Genomic DNA, 11,980 nt, shown 5'->3' with positions numbered 1-11,980 from the left:
CTCCTCTTCCTCCTCCTCCTCCTCCTCCTCCTCCTCCTTGAACTAATGAAGGCTGCAGCCAGTTTTATTTTGCTATAGGTACAGTCAGCACCAGGACAGACCAGGGCAGGCTGTGTACAGGTCTCACTAGGGGAGGAGAGCTGTGGCCACGAGGAGCCAAGGGAATCAAGCCAGGGAGGGCTGGTGGAGGTCAAGGGTAGCTCGAAGTTTTGGCCAGCACTAGAAAAGGCCCTGTGAGCTGAAGGACATAGGAACTCTGTTGGTGACCTCTAGTGGAGAGATGGGGAAACGGAGGCTCTTTCCCAAGGTTCCATGACCACAAATCTCAGCTTGTGGGTTTGCATTGGCCAGTTTGGCTCCCAAGGCTCTTTGTGAGCAATGGAGAAGGAGGTGAGATCAGAGCCCCTGACTCCCCCAGAGCAGAGAGATGACTTTCCCAGGGTTTAGCTCTGCCCTTGCTGCCCACAGGGAAGATGCTGATCCTGGGCTCCATGTTCAGCCTGGCAGAGCCTGTGCTCACCATTGCTGCTGCCCTCAGCGTCCAGTCACCATTCACCCGCAGTGCCCAGAGCAACCTGGACTGTGCCACTGCCCGGAGGCCACTGGAAAGCGACCAGGGTGACCCCTTCACGCTCTTCAATGTCTTCAATGCCTGGGTGCAGGTGAGGCCAGGCTGGGTGCCTCTGTCATTCAACCCAGTGGAGGACCCGATTAGAGCCGTCCTGCTTCATGCTTCTGAGCCCTGAATCTACCCAAGGAGGAGTCCCTGTCCCTGCCATTCATGCTCTGGTGCCTGGGGTGGGGTTGGGGGTTTGGCAGCCAGTACCCAGCCCAGGATCCACAGGGAACCGGATAGAACCCAGTGCTGTCCAGAGACCACCCTGGGGGACATTGTATACCCAGTCTACCATTCTTGAGCCCTCATCAGTGGCAGTTCAGGGTGAGGACCCAGGATGCCTGACCTAGCATGCTGTCTGAGTGCTTCTTCTGTTGGGGTGCAGCGCTGGGACTGAGTGCTGGAAAGAGGCTGGGAGGGTCTCTTAGAGCAGCCCCCAGCCCGCCCCTGCTTCAGAGCCTCCCATGCTGGGGCTTGCTTCCACTGCTGGCCAGGTTCTCGCTCTGAGATGTCTGCCCCTCAACCAGGTGAAGTCTGAGCGGGGTGGAAACTCTCGAAAGTGGTGCCGCCGCCGAGGTGTGGAGGAGCACCGGCTGTATGAGATGGCCAACCTGCGGCGCCAGTTCAAGGTGAGGACTAGAGCCTTCCCAGTGACTGGATCCCCACCACATCACCGTCCCACAAGGGGAATAGTACTGGGGCAGCCTTGGCAAGGTGGCAAAAGCATGGAGAAGGGTTCTCGGGGAAGGCTCATGGGTCATTGGCTGAAGCTCACCTTGGCCCCATGGTGCTGACCTGCAGCTCAGGCTGAGTGTTGGGGACAGGCATTCAGGGTGACAAGACAGCCAGCATGCCTGCAGCCCAACATTGAGTGGCATATTCTGGCACTGTAAGAACCACGTTCTCACAGTGTGGTTCCCCTGAGGCCCCGCCTTCCACCATGACCTTTGGGCCTTAGCTTCCCCTGGAAATTTCCCCTGGAAGATGAAAGTAATGACACTCTTCAGTCCCAATGAGCAAATACACATAGCTCTCCAGCTGCTGCCCTCTGTTCCTGTGGCTGGCAGTGTGGACAGTGTGTCACTGTGGTCACTGGAGGTGAGTGAGGACATAGCTTGTGCTCTCCACCATCGTGTGGCTTCTCCTCATCACGCATGGGAAGCTCAGATACACTGAGCTTTGCGGTGGTGTGTAGCGAGGAGGCAATAGGAAGGAGTTCCTGGGGTAGTCCATGGCCTCGACGGCAGGTGGGCCAGCGAGGGCTCAGAATCCTTTCTAGGGTCTCAGCGTTGGGCTCAGTCATTCCCCGCCCATGTGTGCAGCTTCTAGAGCTTTGGATCTACCCTTGTTGGTCTTGAACTCAGGGCCTTGTTCATGCTAGGTAAGTGCTTTATCACTGAGCAGAAACTCCCAGTCCCTTTTTCCTTCACAGGGCCTTATTATGTAGCTCAGGCTAGCCCCCAAACCCATGATTTTCCTGCCTCAGCCTCTTGAGTACCAGGATAATAGGTATGCATGGTCAGGTCTGGCTTGAGATTTGGCGTTCCTGATAGGTTCCCAGGCACAGCCCAGCTTTGAGAAGAATCTTCTGGGGCCAGAGGACCCGTGCCCCATGCTAGCCCTTAAGTGAGCCTACAGGCAGCTCTGGAAATAGCTGCTATGACTCTCCTGTGAACCATCTGTGCCTGACCAGATGTTCCAGGACTAACGAGTAAGAGCTGTTCCCAGGTCACAGACCTCAAGGCAAAGAACTGAAACCCCCAGCCCAACATACCAGGAAGCTATCCCAGCCAGCCCTGAGAGCCCACTCACCGTGCCCACTCACCCGTGCCCTTCTCGTTCACAGGAGCTGCTGGAGGATCACGGGTTGCTGAGTGGGGCCCAGGTAGTGGCCCCAGGGGACAGCTACAGTCGGCTGCAGCAGCGCAGAGAGCGTAGGGCCCTGCACCAGTTGAAGCGGCAGCATGAGGAGGGTGGGGGACGCAGGCGCAAGGTGCTGAGGCTGCAGGAGGATGGCTGCTCCAGCGATGAGGACCATGAGGGCTCTGCCTCCCAGCGGGCTGACAGCGTTGACATCCAGGTGGGACAACCAGGGGTACTGGGTCAGGGGCATGAAGGGTCATGGAACACAGGAGACACAAACACCCCAAAAGGTGTCTCACCCTCCCCATGGATAATTTCCTAGTCCCTTCCAACCTGAGCAACATAGCACCTTCTAGAGCAGGGATGGGGATCACTCAGAGCCATCCCTGATCCCCCAGAGCCACCACCAATCCTTGCCTTTACAGGATGTGAAATTCAAGCTTCGGCACAACCTGGAGCAGCTACAGGCAGCTGCCAGCTCAGCCCAGGACCTGACCCAAGAGCAGCTGGCCCTCCTCAAGCTGGTGCTTGGGCGGGGCCTGTACCCACAGCTGGCTGTGCCCGATGCATTCAACAGTGGCCGCAAGGACTCGGACCAGGTAGAGTTCCTTCTCTCTCAGCACGTTTCCTGAGCACCCACTATGTTCCGGGAACTTAGTGTGACAGAAGGACCCTTGGTTTTGTCCTTGGGTCGCTCTACACACTAGCCAGAGGGGACAGGGCTGGAGCAGGGCAAGGCAGAGGATCAGATCCAGCTTGGGCAGGAGTCCGGAGGACTTGGGGAATGTAGAGGTACGTGAGTGCAGTCATGGAGGAGAAAGGGGGCTGGGTATTCTGTAGGACAGGTTGGAGGCCTCTTGTTCCAGTGCTCGCCTTTGGCTTCTGCAGATTTTCCACACGCAAGCCAAGCAGGGTACTGTGCTGCACCCCACCTGTGTCTTTGCCAACAGCCCTGAGGTATTACACACACAGGGGCAGGAGGCCTCAGCCCGAGAAGAGAGTCAAGGTACAGTGACCCTGGTGGCACGTGAGAGTGGTGGCACCTCCAGCTCAGGTCCCTACTCAGGCATTCCCAGGGCTCCTTCTCATCCTCTGTTTGTGCTGTGCTGTGGGAGAGAAGCTCCAGGGGAAGCCTGGCCAGCAGGCTGCAGACAGTGCATTGTGCTGAACTGCAGCCAGTCTGGCACTGCGGCTAGCATTGTGCTGCTCTGGACGAGAGCCTCAGCTTGGTTCTGAGGAGGGGGTCCTCCAGCTTTTGTGCGGACAGGCAGCAACAGGCAGAGCCACGGGGGCCCCTGCAGGCTGACTGGGAGAGCCAGCACACCCTCCTTGGCAAGGAAAAAGGGAGATGGTCACAGAAAAAGATAAGGCTTCGGACTGGCAGGGTGGAGGGCAGAATGAACGTCGTTAACCACCGTGACGAGGCTGCAGCCCTCACGCTAGTATTTCTTTCCACACCCTATCTCCCTTTTCATCGTCATTCTTTGTGGTACTAGGTATTGAACCCACAACCTCACATAAGCGAGACAAGTCTCCTACCCAGCTATATCCTCAGCTTCTCTTTTTTTTTTTCCTCTTTGAAAGTTTCCAACCATATGAGGTAGATGAGCCACGGATGACCCCGAGCAGCCTCAGCAGCAGTCCCAGTCCCCAGCCTTGTTTGGTCTGTCCTCTCACTAGCTACCTGGAGGGTCGGCTTCATCCTTCCCTTTTTGGTCTTTGCTGGAACCTTGTGTACTTGTACATGTATTTATTTTGTGTGCGTTTGAGGGCATACATGTCACCCCATGCACCGCAGGTGGAGGTCAGCCTGAAGGAGTCAGCTCTCCTACTGTGTGGGTCCCAGGGAATTGAACTCAAGTTGTCAGACTTGGCAGCAAGTGCCTTTACCAGCTGAGCCAACTTACCATCCCTTGCCAGAGCATTTTAAAGTACAGGCCAGACTTCATGTCATTTAATAACAAGGACTGTGTGTGTCAGGATAGTGCTGATGGCCTCATCAAGGTGGATAGCCGTTCCTTAGTGTCAGCCTGTGGCAGTGTTCATAATAACCTGAAGTTGTCTTATGCCAAGGGCGTGCTGTCTGCGTGCTGTGTGACTACAGGCCCTGAGTGATGGACGGGTGGTCATGGTTATGGGGGGAGTCAGGCCGGCCTGAGATGCCTCTTTTGCTTTTCAGATGGCAAGGATCAAATGAACTGCAAGCACCAGCTGCTGGCCTTCGTCTCCCTACTGGAGACCAACAAGCCATACCTGGTGAACTGCGTCCGAATCCCAGCCCTCCAGGTAGGCCTCTGCCTTGACTCAGATTGGACAGTTGCCTGGAGGAGCCTCCCTCTGCTCCCATTGGCTTCTGGCTTGGTCTGCAGCAGTCATGAGTGCTTCTCCTTTATGGCTGTATACTACGGGTACTTGTTGAGTGCCCGCTGGTGCTGAACACTGTCCCCAGCACCCAGAGGCATACTGAGGAGTCACACCGTCTTCTGCCCTTCTGATCTCATAGTTCGGGGAAGCCATGTCTTCAAGGGAAGCCAGAAGTACACATGAACCCCTATAATCCCAATAGGTGGCTCTTGAGTTCCAAGCCAGCCTGGGCTATTTGAGATTGTGGGTTTTTTTTTTTTTTTAATTTTTGAGACAGGGTTTCTCTGTATAGCCCTGGCTATCCTGGAGCTCACTCTGTAGACCAGGCTGGCCTCAAACTCAGAAATCCGCCTGCCTCTGCCTCCCAAGTGCTGGGATCAAAGGCGTGCGCCACCACCGCCCAGCTGAGATTGTGGTTTGTTTTTTTTTTAAATCACCAGGAAAATTAGGGCTTGGGGAGTGGCAGGTAGGGGGCACTGTGTGGTATGACCTGAGCTGATGAGATGTGCTGACTGACTGCAGTCCACAGTTGGGACTGTGTCAGACTCACAGGAGTGTCCTTAACCGAGGGCCAGCATGTGCCAAGGCCCCAAGGCAGGTGTGTGTTGCTGTGTACAGCTGGAGTCTAGGGCAGGCTTTGATGTGGTAGCTGTGGGAAGCCGAGCCTTGCCCAGGAAGAGGCTAAGGAAAGTGTCAGGCCTGCCCACAGTCGCCTCCATGGGCTAGGTGTTCCGCTCTACTCACAGGAAGCTGAGGTCGTCCGTGTCACCTCCTGGGCCGCACAGGGAGAGGTAGACCACAGCTCTAGGGTCACATGCTGCCCCAGTCAGCCTCCGGTCAGTCAGATAGACGCCTGCACTATTCAGACCCCTCTGGTTTTGTTCCGGGGAAGGGGGAGAACCTGTGCAGGAGCCTGGGGAAGTTGCGGCCTGTGCAACTAGGACCCCTGCATACTACAGAGAGAGGGGTGGTGTGGGACACCGGTGAGATGGTGGCAATGAGACATTCGCCATTTGGGGTGATGTCTGCATTCTAATGCTCCCCTCGAGATTCCTTGCTTATGAGGAGGGATCTCAAACGGACATGACCAGCCTCCAGTCCGGCTACCCATAGCCAGCCCTGCCCATCTTGTGGGACTGGCTCTGCCTTGGTGTCAGGAACCCATGTGTTTCTCTAGAGTCTTCCTAGCCTCCATGTTCCTGCCTCAACCCCCAAGGACTGGGATTAAAGCATGTGCCACTAGTTAACTACTTCCTTTGCTCACACTTCCTTTTTGTGACTCCCCCCCCCCCAAGGCGCCTTGACTCTTGGGTTTTCAGGACACTCCACTCTTTAATTTTGTCCTCTAAGTTGAGTGGCTGGTGCTGACCACCATGTCTCCAGCATGGCAGAGGAGGCCTGCAGCATTCTTGGGTGGTTGTATTGAGTAGACAGGTGGAGGATGGACAGGAGGATGGGAGGATGTGTGGACTGCAGAACAGGCAGGTAGACACTTGTGTAAGTGGACAGGTGGGGGACGGACATGAAGCTGATGGACAGGGAAGGGAAGGACAGATGAGGGTAGATGGGTGGACAGCTGTGGGGTGGACAACTGGGTGGATGGATAGGTGTACATGGGTGGGTGAATGGGTAGATAGATAGGATAGATTAGTGGAAGAGGGACATGGGAAATAGTGATGGACAAGTAGGAGGTGGGCAGGTGAGGGATGAACAGGTGAGTGTATAGATGGATGGGTGAATGAGGAGTAGGCAGGGACACAGCCAGGTGGCATCCGAGGTGGCATCCTGAGCTGCACAACTCTTCTCTTGCAGTCCCTCCTGCTGTTCAGCCGCTCCATTGACACCAACGGTGACTGCTCCCGCCTGGTGGCTGACGGTTGGCTGGAGCTGCAGCTTGCAGATAGCGAGAGTGCCGTCCGGCTCCTGGCAGCATCCCTGCGGCTCCGTGCCCACTGGGAAAGTGCCCTGGACCGGCAGCTGGCTCACCAGGCCCAGCAACGACGGAAGCTAGAGCAAGAGGAAGACGTGGGTTCTTCAGCAGTCAGCCCCCAGGAGGTGGCTGCTCTGAGCAGGGAGCTGCTGCAGTTCATGGCAGCCAAGGTACGGTGTGGCCAGAAGGCGTCACTTAGTAGGGGATCCTTTAAGGATTTTTCGATTCAAAGAGGCTCAGTGGTACCTGAGGTCACATGGCTGATAAGGGGAAAGCACTGGTGTTTGGCTCCAGAGGCCATGCTGCTAGACACCACTATGTGCCACTCACTGAGCAGATGATAGGCGCCTTCTGTGTGCATGGTGTGGGCTAAGGACATGTGGTGCACGAGGGCCCAGAGGTCTCCTGTGAGAACAGAGGGGAAGATGTGGACAGAGTGGGCTGAAACCGTTCTCATAGGTGGGAACAGTCGCCTCTGACTCTGCACCATGGGAGTCCAGGGAGAGGGGTGAATTCAGGCTGACTTCAGTGGGAGGGTGTGGGGGCGGGGGGAGGATGGGCCTAGGCAGCTGGGGAAAGGGGACCAAGCCTGAGGCACCTTGCAGGAGGGACAAGGTAGCTAAGGGCTGGCTGTGGTCTCATCGGCTAGAGGCAGCAGAGGGTGAGCCTGGGGAGGGTGGCTGGAGGAGCCACCAGGGCCACAAAGGTCTGAAAGCAAGTCGGGAGTGGCCTAGGCAAAGTCTAAGGGAGGGCTTTAGGCAGAGCTGGCTCTGGGGGTGCCCACCCTATCTCTGTCTCTGCTCCCTCTTTCTGTAGGTTCCCTACCGCCTCCGAAGGCTCACTGGTCTAGAAGCTCAGAACCTCTATGTGGGACCCCAGACCATCACGACCGCCCCTAGTCTGCCTGGCCTCTTTGGAAATTCTACCCTGTCCCCGCACCCCACCAAGGGGGGCTACACTGTCTCTGACTATCTCACCTACAACTGCCTCACGGTGAGTGAGGGCATTGTAGCTCTGGAGTGGGTGGTTGGAAGCTCCAGGCCCAGCTGGCAGCCATACTCACACTTAGGCCCCGTAGGGGCTGGGAGGCTCCAGCTGCTGAAGCAGCGGTCCCGACACCTTTCCTCTGTTGTAGAGTGACACTGACCTGTACAGTGACTGTCTGCGTTCCTTCTGGACCTGCCCACACTGCGGCCTGCACATGCCCTTCACACCCCTGGAGCGCATTGCTCATGAGAACACCTGCCCTGAGGCACCAAGCAATGTTCCAGGCAAGTCTGTGTGTGTGTGTGTGTGTGTGTGTGTGTGTCTATGTGTTTGTGTGCCTGTTTGTGTATGTATATATATGTATGTGTCTGTGTGTGTGTCTGTATATGTATCTGTGTATTTGTGTGTCTGTATATGTGTGTGTATGTATATGTGTTTGTGTGTGACTATCTGTGTCCGTGTGTGTGTATCCTGTGCCAAGAGTGATGTCCTTAACCATTGCCCATCACAAATTGCCTCCTGTGTCTGGCTTGCTGGATTCTGGGGACCAGCAGCCACCCAGCACTGGCTGGGACCACAAGCAATCCTTGAAGCCTGGTCGGTCGGTCAGGGAGGGAGGCCCAGCGGGCCAGCTCTTCTGCTGTTTTCTTTTCAGTGGTGGTTGTGCTTTCCTTGTCGCATAGCCACTTCTGCTTTGGTGTGTTCTGCTTCATCTACCACAGTCCCACAGTGCCACAGTGCCACAATCCCACAGTGCCACAGTCCCACATTGCCACAGACCCACATTGCCACAGTCCCACAGTGCCACAGTCCCACAGTTCCACAGACCCACAGTGTCACAATCTCACAGTCCCACAGTTCCACAGACCCACAGTGCCACAATCCCACAGTCTCACAGTGCCACAGTCCATAGTTCCACAGTGCCACAGTCCCACATTGCCACAGTTCCACAGTCCCACAGTGCCACAGTCCCACAGTGCCACAGTCCCACATTGCCACAGTGCCACGGTCCCACATTGCCACAGTCCCATAGTCCCACAGTTCCACATTGCCACGGTGCCACAGTCCCACAGTCCTACATTGCCACAGTTCCACACTTCCACAGTCCCACAGTCCCATAGCTCCACAGTCCCACATTTCCACATTGCCACGGTGCCACAGTCCCACATTGCTACAGTGCCACAGTCCCACAGTGTCAGAGTCCCACAGTGCTATAGTCCCAGTTCCACAGTCCCACAGTGCCACAGTCCCACAGTGCCACTCCACCATGGAGACTGTGTCTGTGTGCTCCCCGTGCTTGTGCCAGGCTGGCTCAGAGGCACCAGGGTTGGGTGGGAACCAGAGCCATCCCCTTCCTCTGCAGGGTCTGAGGAGGCTGCTCCTGCACCACCACAGAAGATGTCAGCCCTGCAGAGGCCCTACCACTGCCAGGTGTGCGGGCAGGACTTCCTCTTCACTCCCACTGAGGTGCTAAGACATCGAAGGCAGCATGTGTGAGCCAGCACTGCATGGCCAGAGCACCCCAAGTGGAGGACAGCCGTATGTCCATGCAAATAAAGTCAGACTTTACTTCAGAACCTGTGCCTCCCTCAGGGGGAAGAAACAGGCTTGGCCCTCATCAGGGCAAGCTTTTTTTAAAAAAATAATTATTGTATTTATTTACATTTCAAATGTTATCTCCCCTCCCAGTACCCCCTCCATGAGCCCTCTACCCCATACTCCCTCCCTTTGCCTCTAAAGAGGGTGCTCCCCCCTCCCCCCACACACACCTCACCCCTCTAGCACCCCCCCTCCTCTGGGCCATAAAGCCTCCACTGGGCAAACTTTTGTCCCTTTCATGTCTTTGTAGCCCTGAGGGGCCCTGGGAGGTGAGGTGAGTGGCCACATTGAGGCTGCTGGTGAGTCCATGTGGGATCCGGAAGCCTAGCCACTCTCCCGAAGCCCCTCAGTCTGTTGCCCCAGGTTTGCCCTTCCACTTGTGTCTCTGAGAGTTGGAAGTAGAGATGAGGAGTTAAAGTTCATGAGGGACCCTCCCAGTCATCTCCTTTTGCTGGACTCCAAGTCACCCCCAACTCCTTGGTGGCTTTCTGCTCCTCCCCCTCTCCTGCACAGGTGGTGTACGTGGCCCTCCCCTGCCCTGCATCCCTCTTCATCCCCCTAGGCAGCTCCTCCAGGCCTGCTTCAGGCACATCACTCCCACTCCCACTTCACTCCCACTCGGCCCAGCCTCTCGTGACACATGCAGCCTCCGGGGTCTGAGGTGGAACCCAGCTGCAGTGTTTGTTACTAATGCATCGCTGTGACCTCAGTCCCCGGCTGAGCATCTTAAGGCGTGAAGGATTTCTATCCCCAGTCTTCACTGCAGACTAGAGTGGACAGAAGTGAGGGTCTAACCTTCAAAGGGCTATACCCAGGAACTTCCGTCAGCCGGATCCCACCCCTTAAAGGCTCCATAGCCTCCCATGATAACACCCTCAGAGACTGGGAGATGCCTCAAGTGGCAAAGCACCTGCTGCTCCGGACCTGAGTGTGCATTCCAGAATCCACATTAAAAAAAAAAAAAAATTAAAAAGCTGAGCCTAACAACATGGGTCTAACTCTAATGCTGGGGCTAGGGCCAGAGGCAGGTTGATCCCCCGAGCTCGTTGGCCAGCCAGCCCAGCCAAAGATCTTGTCTCAAAAAAAGATGGAGACTGATCAAGGAAGACGCCTGGTCAGCCTCTGAGCTAAGACACACAGACAGACAAGCACACACATGTGCACATACACACATACATGCACACATACACGTATACATATGCACATATGTGTACACACATGCACACATACAGACACCACACACAAACACAAATAGTGCAGTCATCTGGGAAGAAGTGGATAAAATCAGTGAAATGCTGAGTCTGAAAGAGCAGTAAAGCCAGGGGGCCTAGAGATGGAAGCAGCCACCATTCCAGGCCCTGCAATGTTAAGTTCAGGGGCTGCGTCCTAAAACAGATGCAGTCAGCTCAGTCCAGCAGGGCACTGTCTTGAAAGACAGCCTACCGGAACTCACTGCATTGGTTGCTTTTCTCGTCTGTGTGAAAGAAACAAGGGAGGGTGGTTTTTACTGTCTTAGGGTTCCGGGGGTGCAGACCTTGGTGGGAGCGTGGTAGCAAGAGCCACTAGAGGCAACTGGTTACCCACAGGGGGACTCAGGAAGCAAAGCTTAGGCTGGGGATGAAGTGGGCCTGATGCCTCTACAGCCTTGTGCCCAGGAAGGTACATGACCTCTGAAACCAGTACCATCATCAGGTCTAGTCGGAGACACTCACTCAACAGGAAATAGACTGAAGAACTCTTCAGTCTATGCATGAACTTAAGTGTTCTGTTAGAGACAGAACAGTGCTGGCTGTGTGTCACCCTCAAGCCCAGCATGCAGAAGACACAGGAAGGGGGTGAGGAGTTCAAAGTCATTCTCATCTATACAGTGACTTCAAGGCCGGTCTGGGCTACATAACACTGATTCGAAATACCCTTCTCCTGGCCAAAATGGCTTGACATTTGAAAATCTTAGCCTTTAGATGATGAACATGGAGACCCTCCACCCCGAGGGCCTTGTCTTCCCACCTCTGTGCTGATCAGACTTGGCGTTGCACGATGGGTTAGTGGGCTCACTCTCAGCAAACAGCAGCTTCAGTGATCGCCAGAGAAGAACGAACAACTACAAAGACTCTACCATGTCCTGAGGTGCCAGGGAGAAATGCCATAAGGTCCCAAGTCTGACCTTGGTAGAGCTCCAGACATCTGATCTCTTATCTTTACCCAGTTAAAACCCTAGTGAGTATGATGGGCACACCCCTTTAATAGAGGCACTCTGAGCTGAGGCAGAAGGACCTCAAGTCCAAGGCCAGCCTCGGGTGCAAAGCAAGACCTTGTCTCAAAAAGTTAAGAGCTGGGAGTGTGGCTCAGCGGTAGAAAGAAGTTCTAGAATCCCCCAGTGAGGGGCTGGGGGCGTGGCTCAGCGGTAGAGCCCCTGCCTAGGATCCCCCAGTGAGGGGCTGGGGGCGTGGCTCAGCGGTAGAGCTCCTGCTTAGAATCCCCCAGTGAGGGGCTGGGGGCGTGGCTCAGTGGTAGAGCCCCTGCCTAGAATCCCCCAGTGAGGGGCTGGGGACGTGGCTCAGTGGTGGAGCCCCTGCCTAGAATCCCCCAGTGAGGGGCTGGGGGCGTGGTTCAGCGGTAGA

The 11,980-nt window shown here is 55.7% G+C and overlaps 1 protein-coding gene across 3 annotated transcripts in view; it reads left to right on the top strand.

Annotated features, from left to right (window-relative positions):
* The window catches only part of Dhx34 (DExH-box helicase 34), a 28,045-nt gene extending 18,708 nt beyond the window's left edge, over nucleotides 1-9,337 (top strand). For all 3 annotated transcript variants that reach the window (XM_031385420.1, XM_031385418.1, XM_031385419.1), the window contains exons 8-17: nucleotides 469-662; nucleotides 1,144-1,245; nucleotides 2,463-2,696; nucleotides 2,905-3,078; nucleotides 3,368-3,485; nucleotides 4,659-4,765; nucleotides 6,656-6,943; nucleotides 7,590-7,766; nucleotides 7,909-8,044; nucleotides 9,124-9,337. In XM_031385420.1, coding sequence (XP_031241280.1) covers nucleotides 469-662; nucleotides 1,144-1,245; nucleotides 2,463-2,696; nucleotides 2,905-3,078; nucleotides 3,368-3,485; nucleotides 4,659-4,765; nucleotides 6,656-6,943; nucleotides 7,590-7,766; nucleotides 7,909-8,044; nucleotides 9,124-9,257 — 1,664 coding nt within the window. In that variant the 3' untranslated portion in view covers nucleotides 9,258-9,337. The remainder of the gene's footprint in view (nucleotides 1-468; nucleotides 663-1,143; nucleotides 1,246-2,462; nucleotides 2,697-2,904; nucleotides 3,079-3,367; nucleotides 3,486-4,658; nucleotides 4,766-6,655; nucleotides 6,944-7,589; nucleotides 7,767-7,908; nucleotides 8,045-9,123) is intronic.
* Nucleotides 9,338-11,980: the final 2,643 nt, after the last annotated feature.

This window comes from Mastomys coucha, unplaced genomic scaffold (assembly GCF_008632895.1).
Source record: "Mastomys coucha isolate ucsf_1 unplaced genomic scaffold, UCSF_Mcou_1 pScaffold21, whole genome shotgun sequence".
In the NCBI taxonomy this organism is placed as follows: domain Eukaryota; kingdom Metazoa; phylum Chordata; class Mammalia; order Rodentia; family Muridae; genus Mastomys; species Mastomys coucha.
This window is presented reverse-complemented; position numbering and strand designations above follow the sequence as displayed.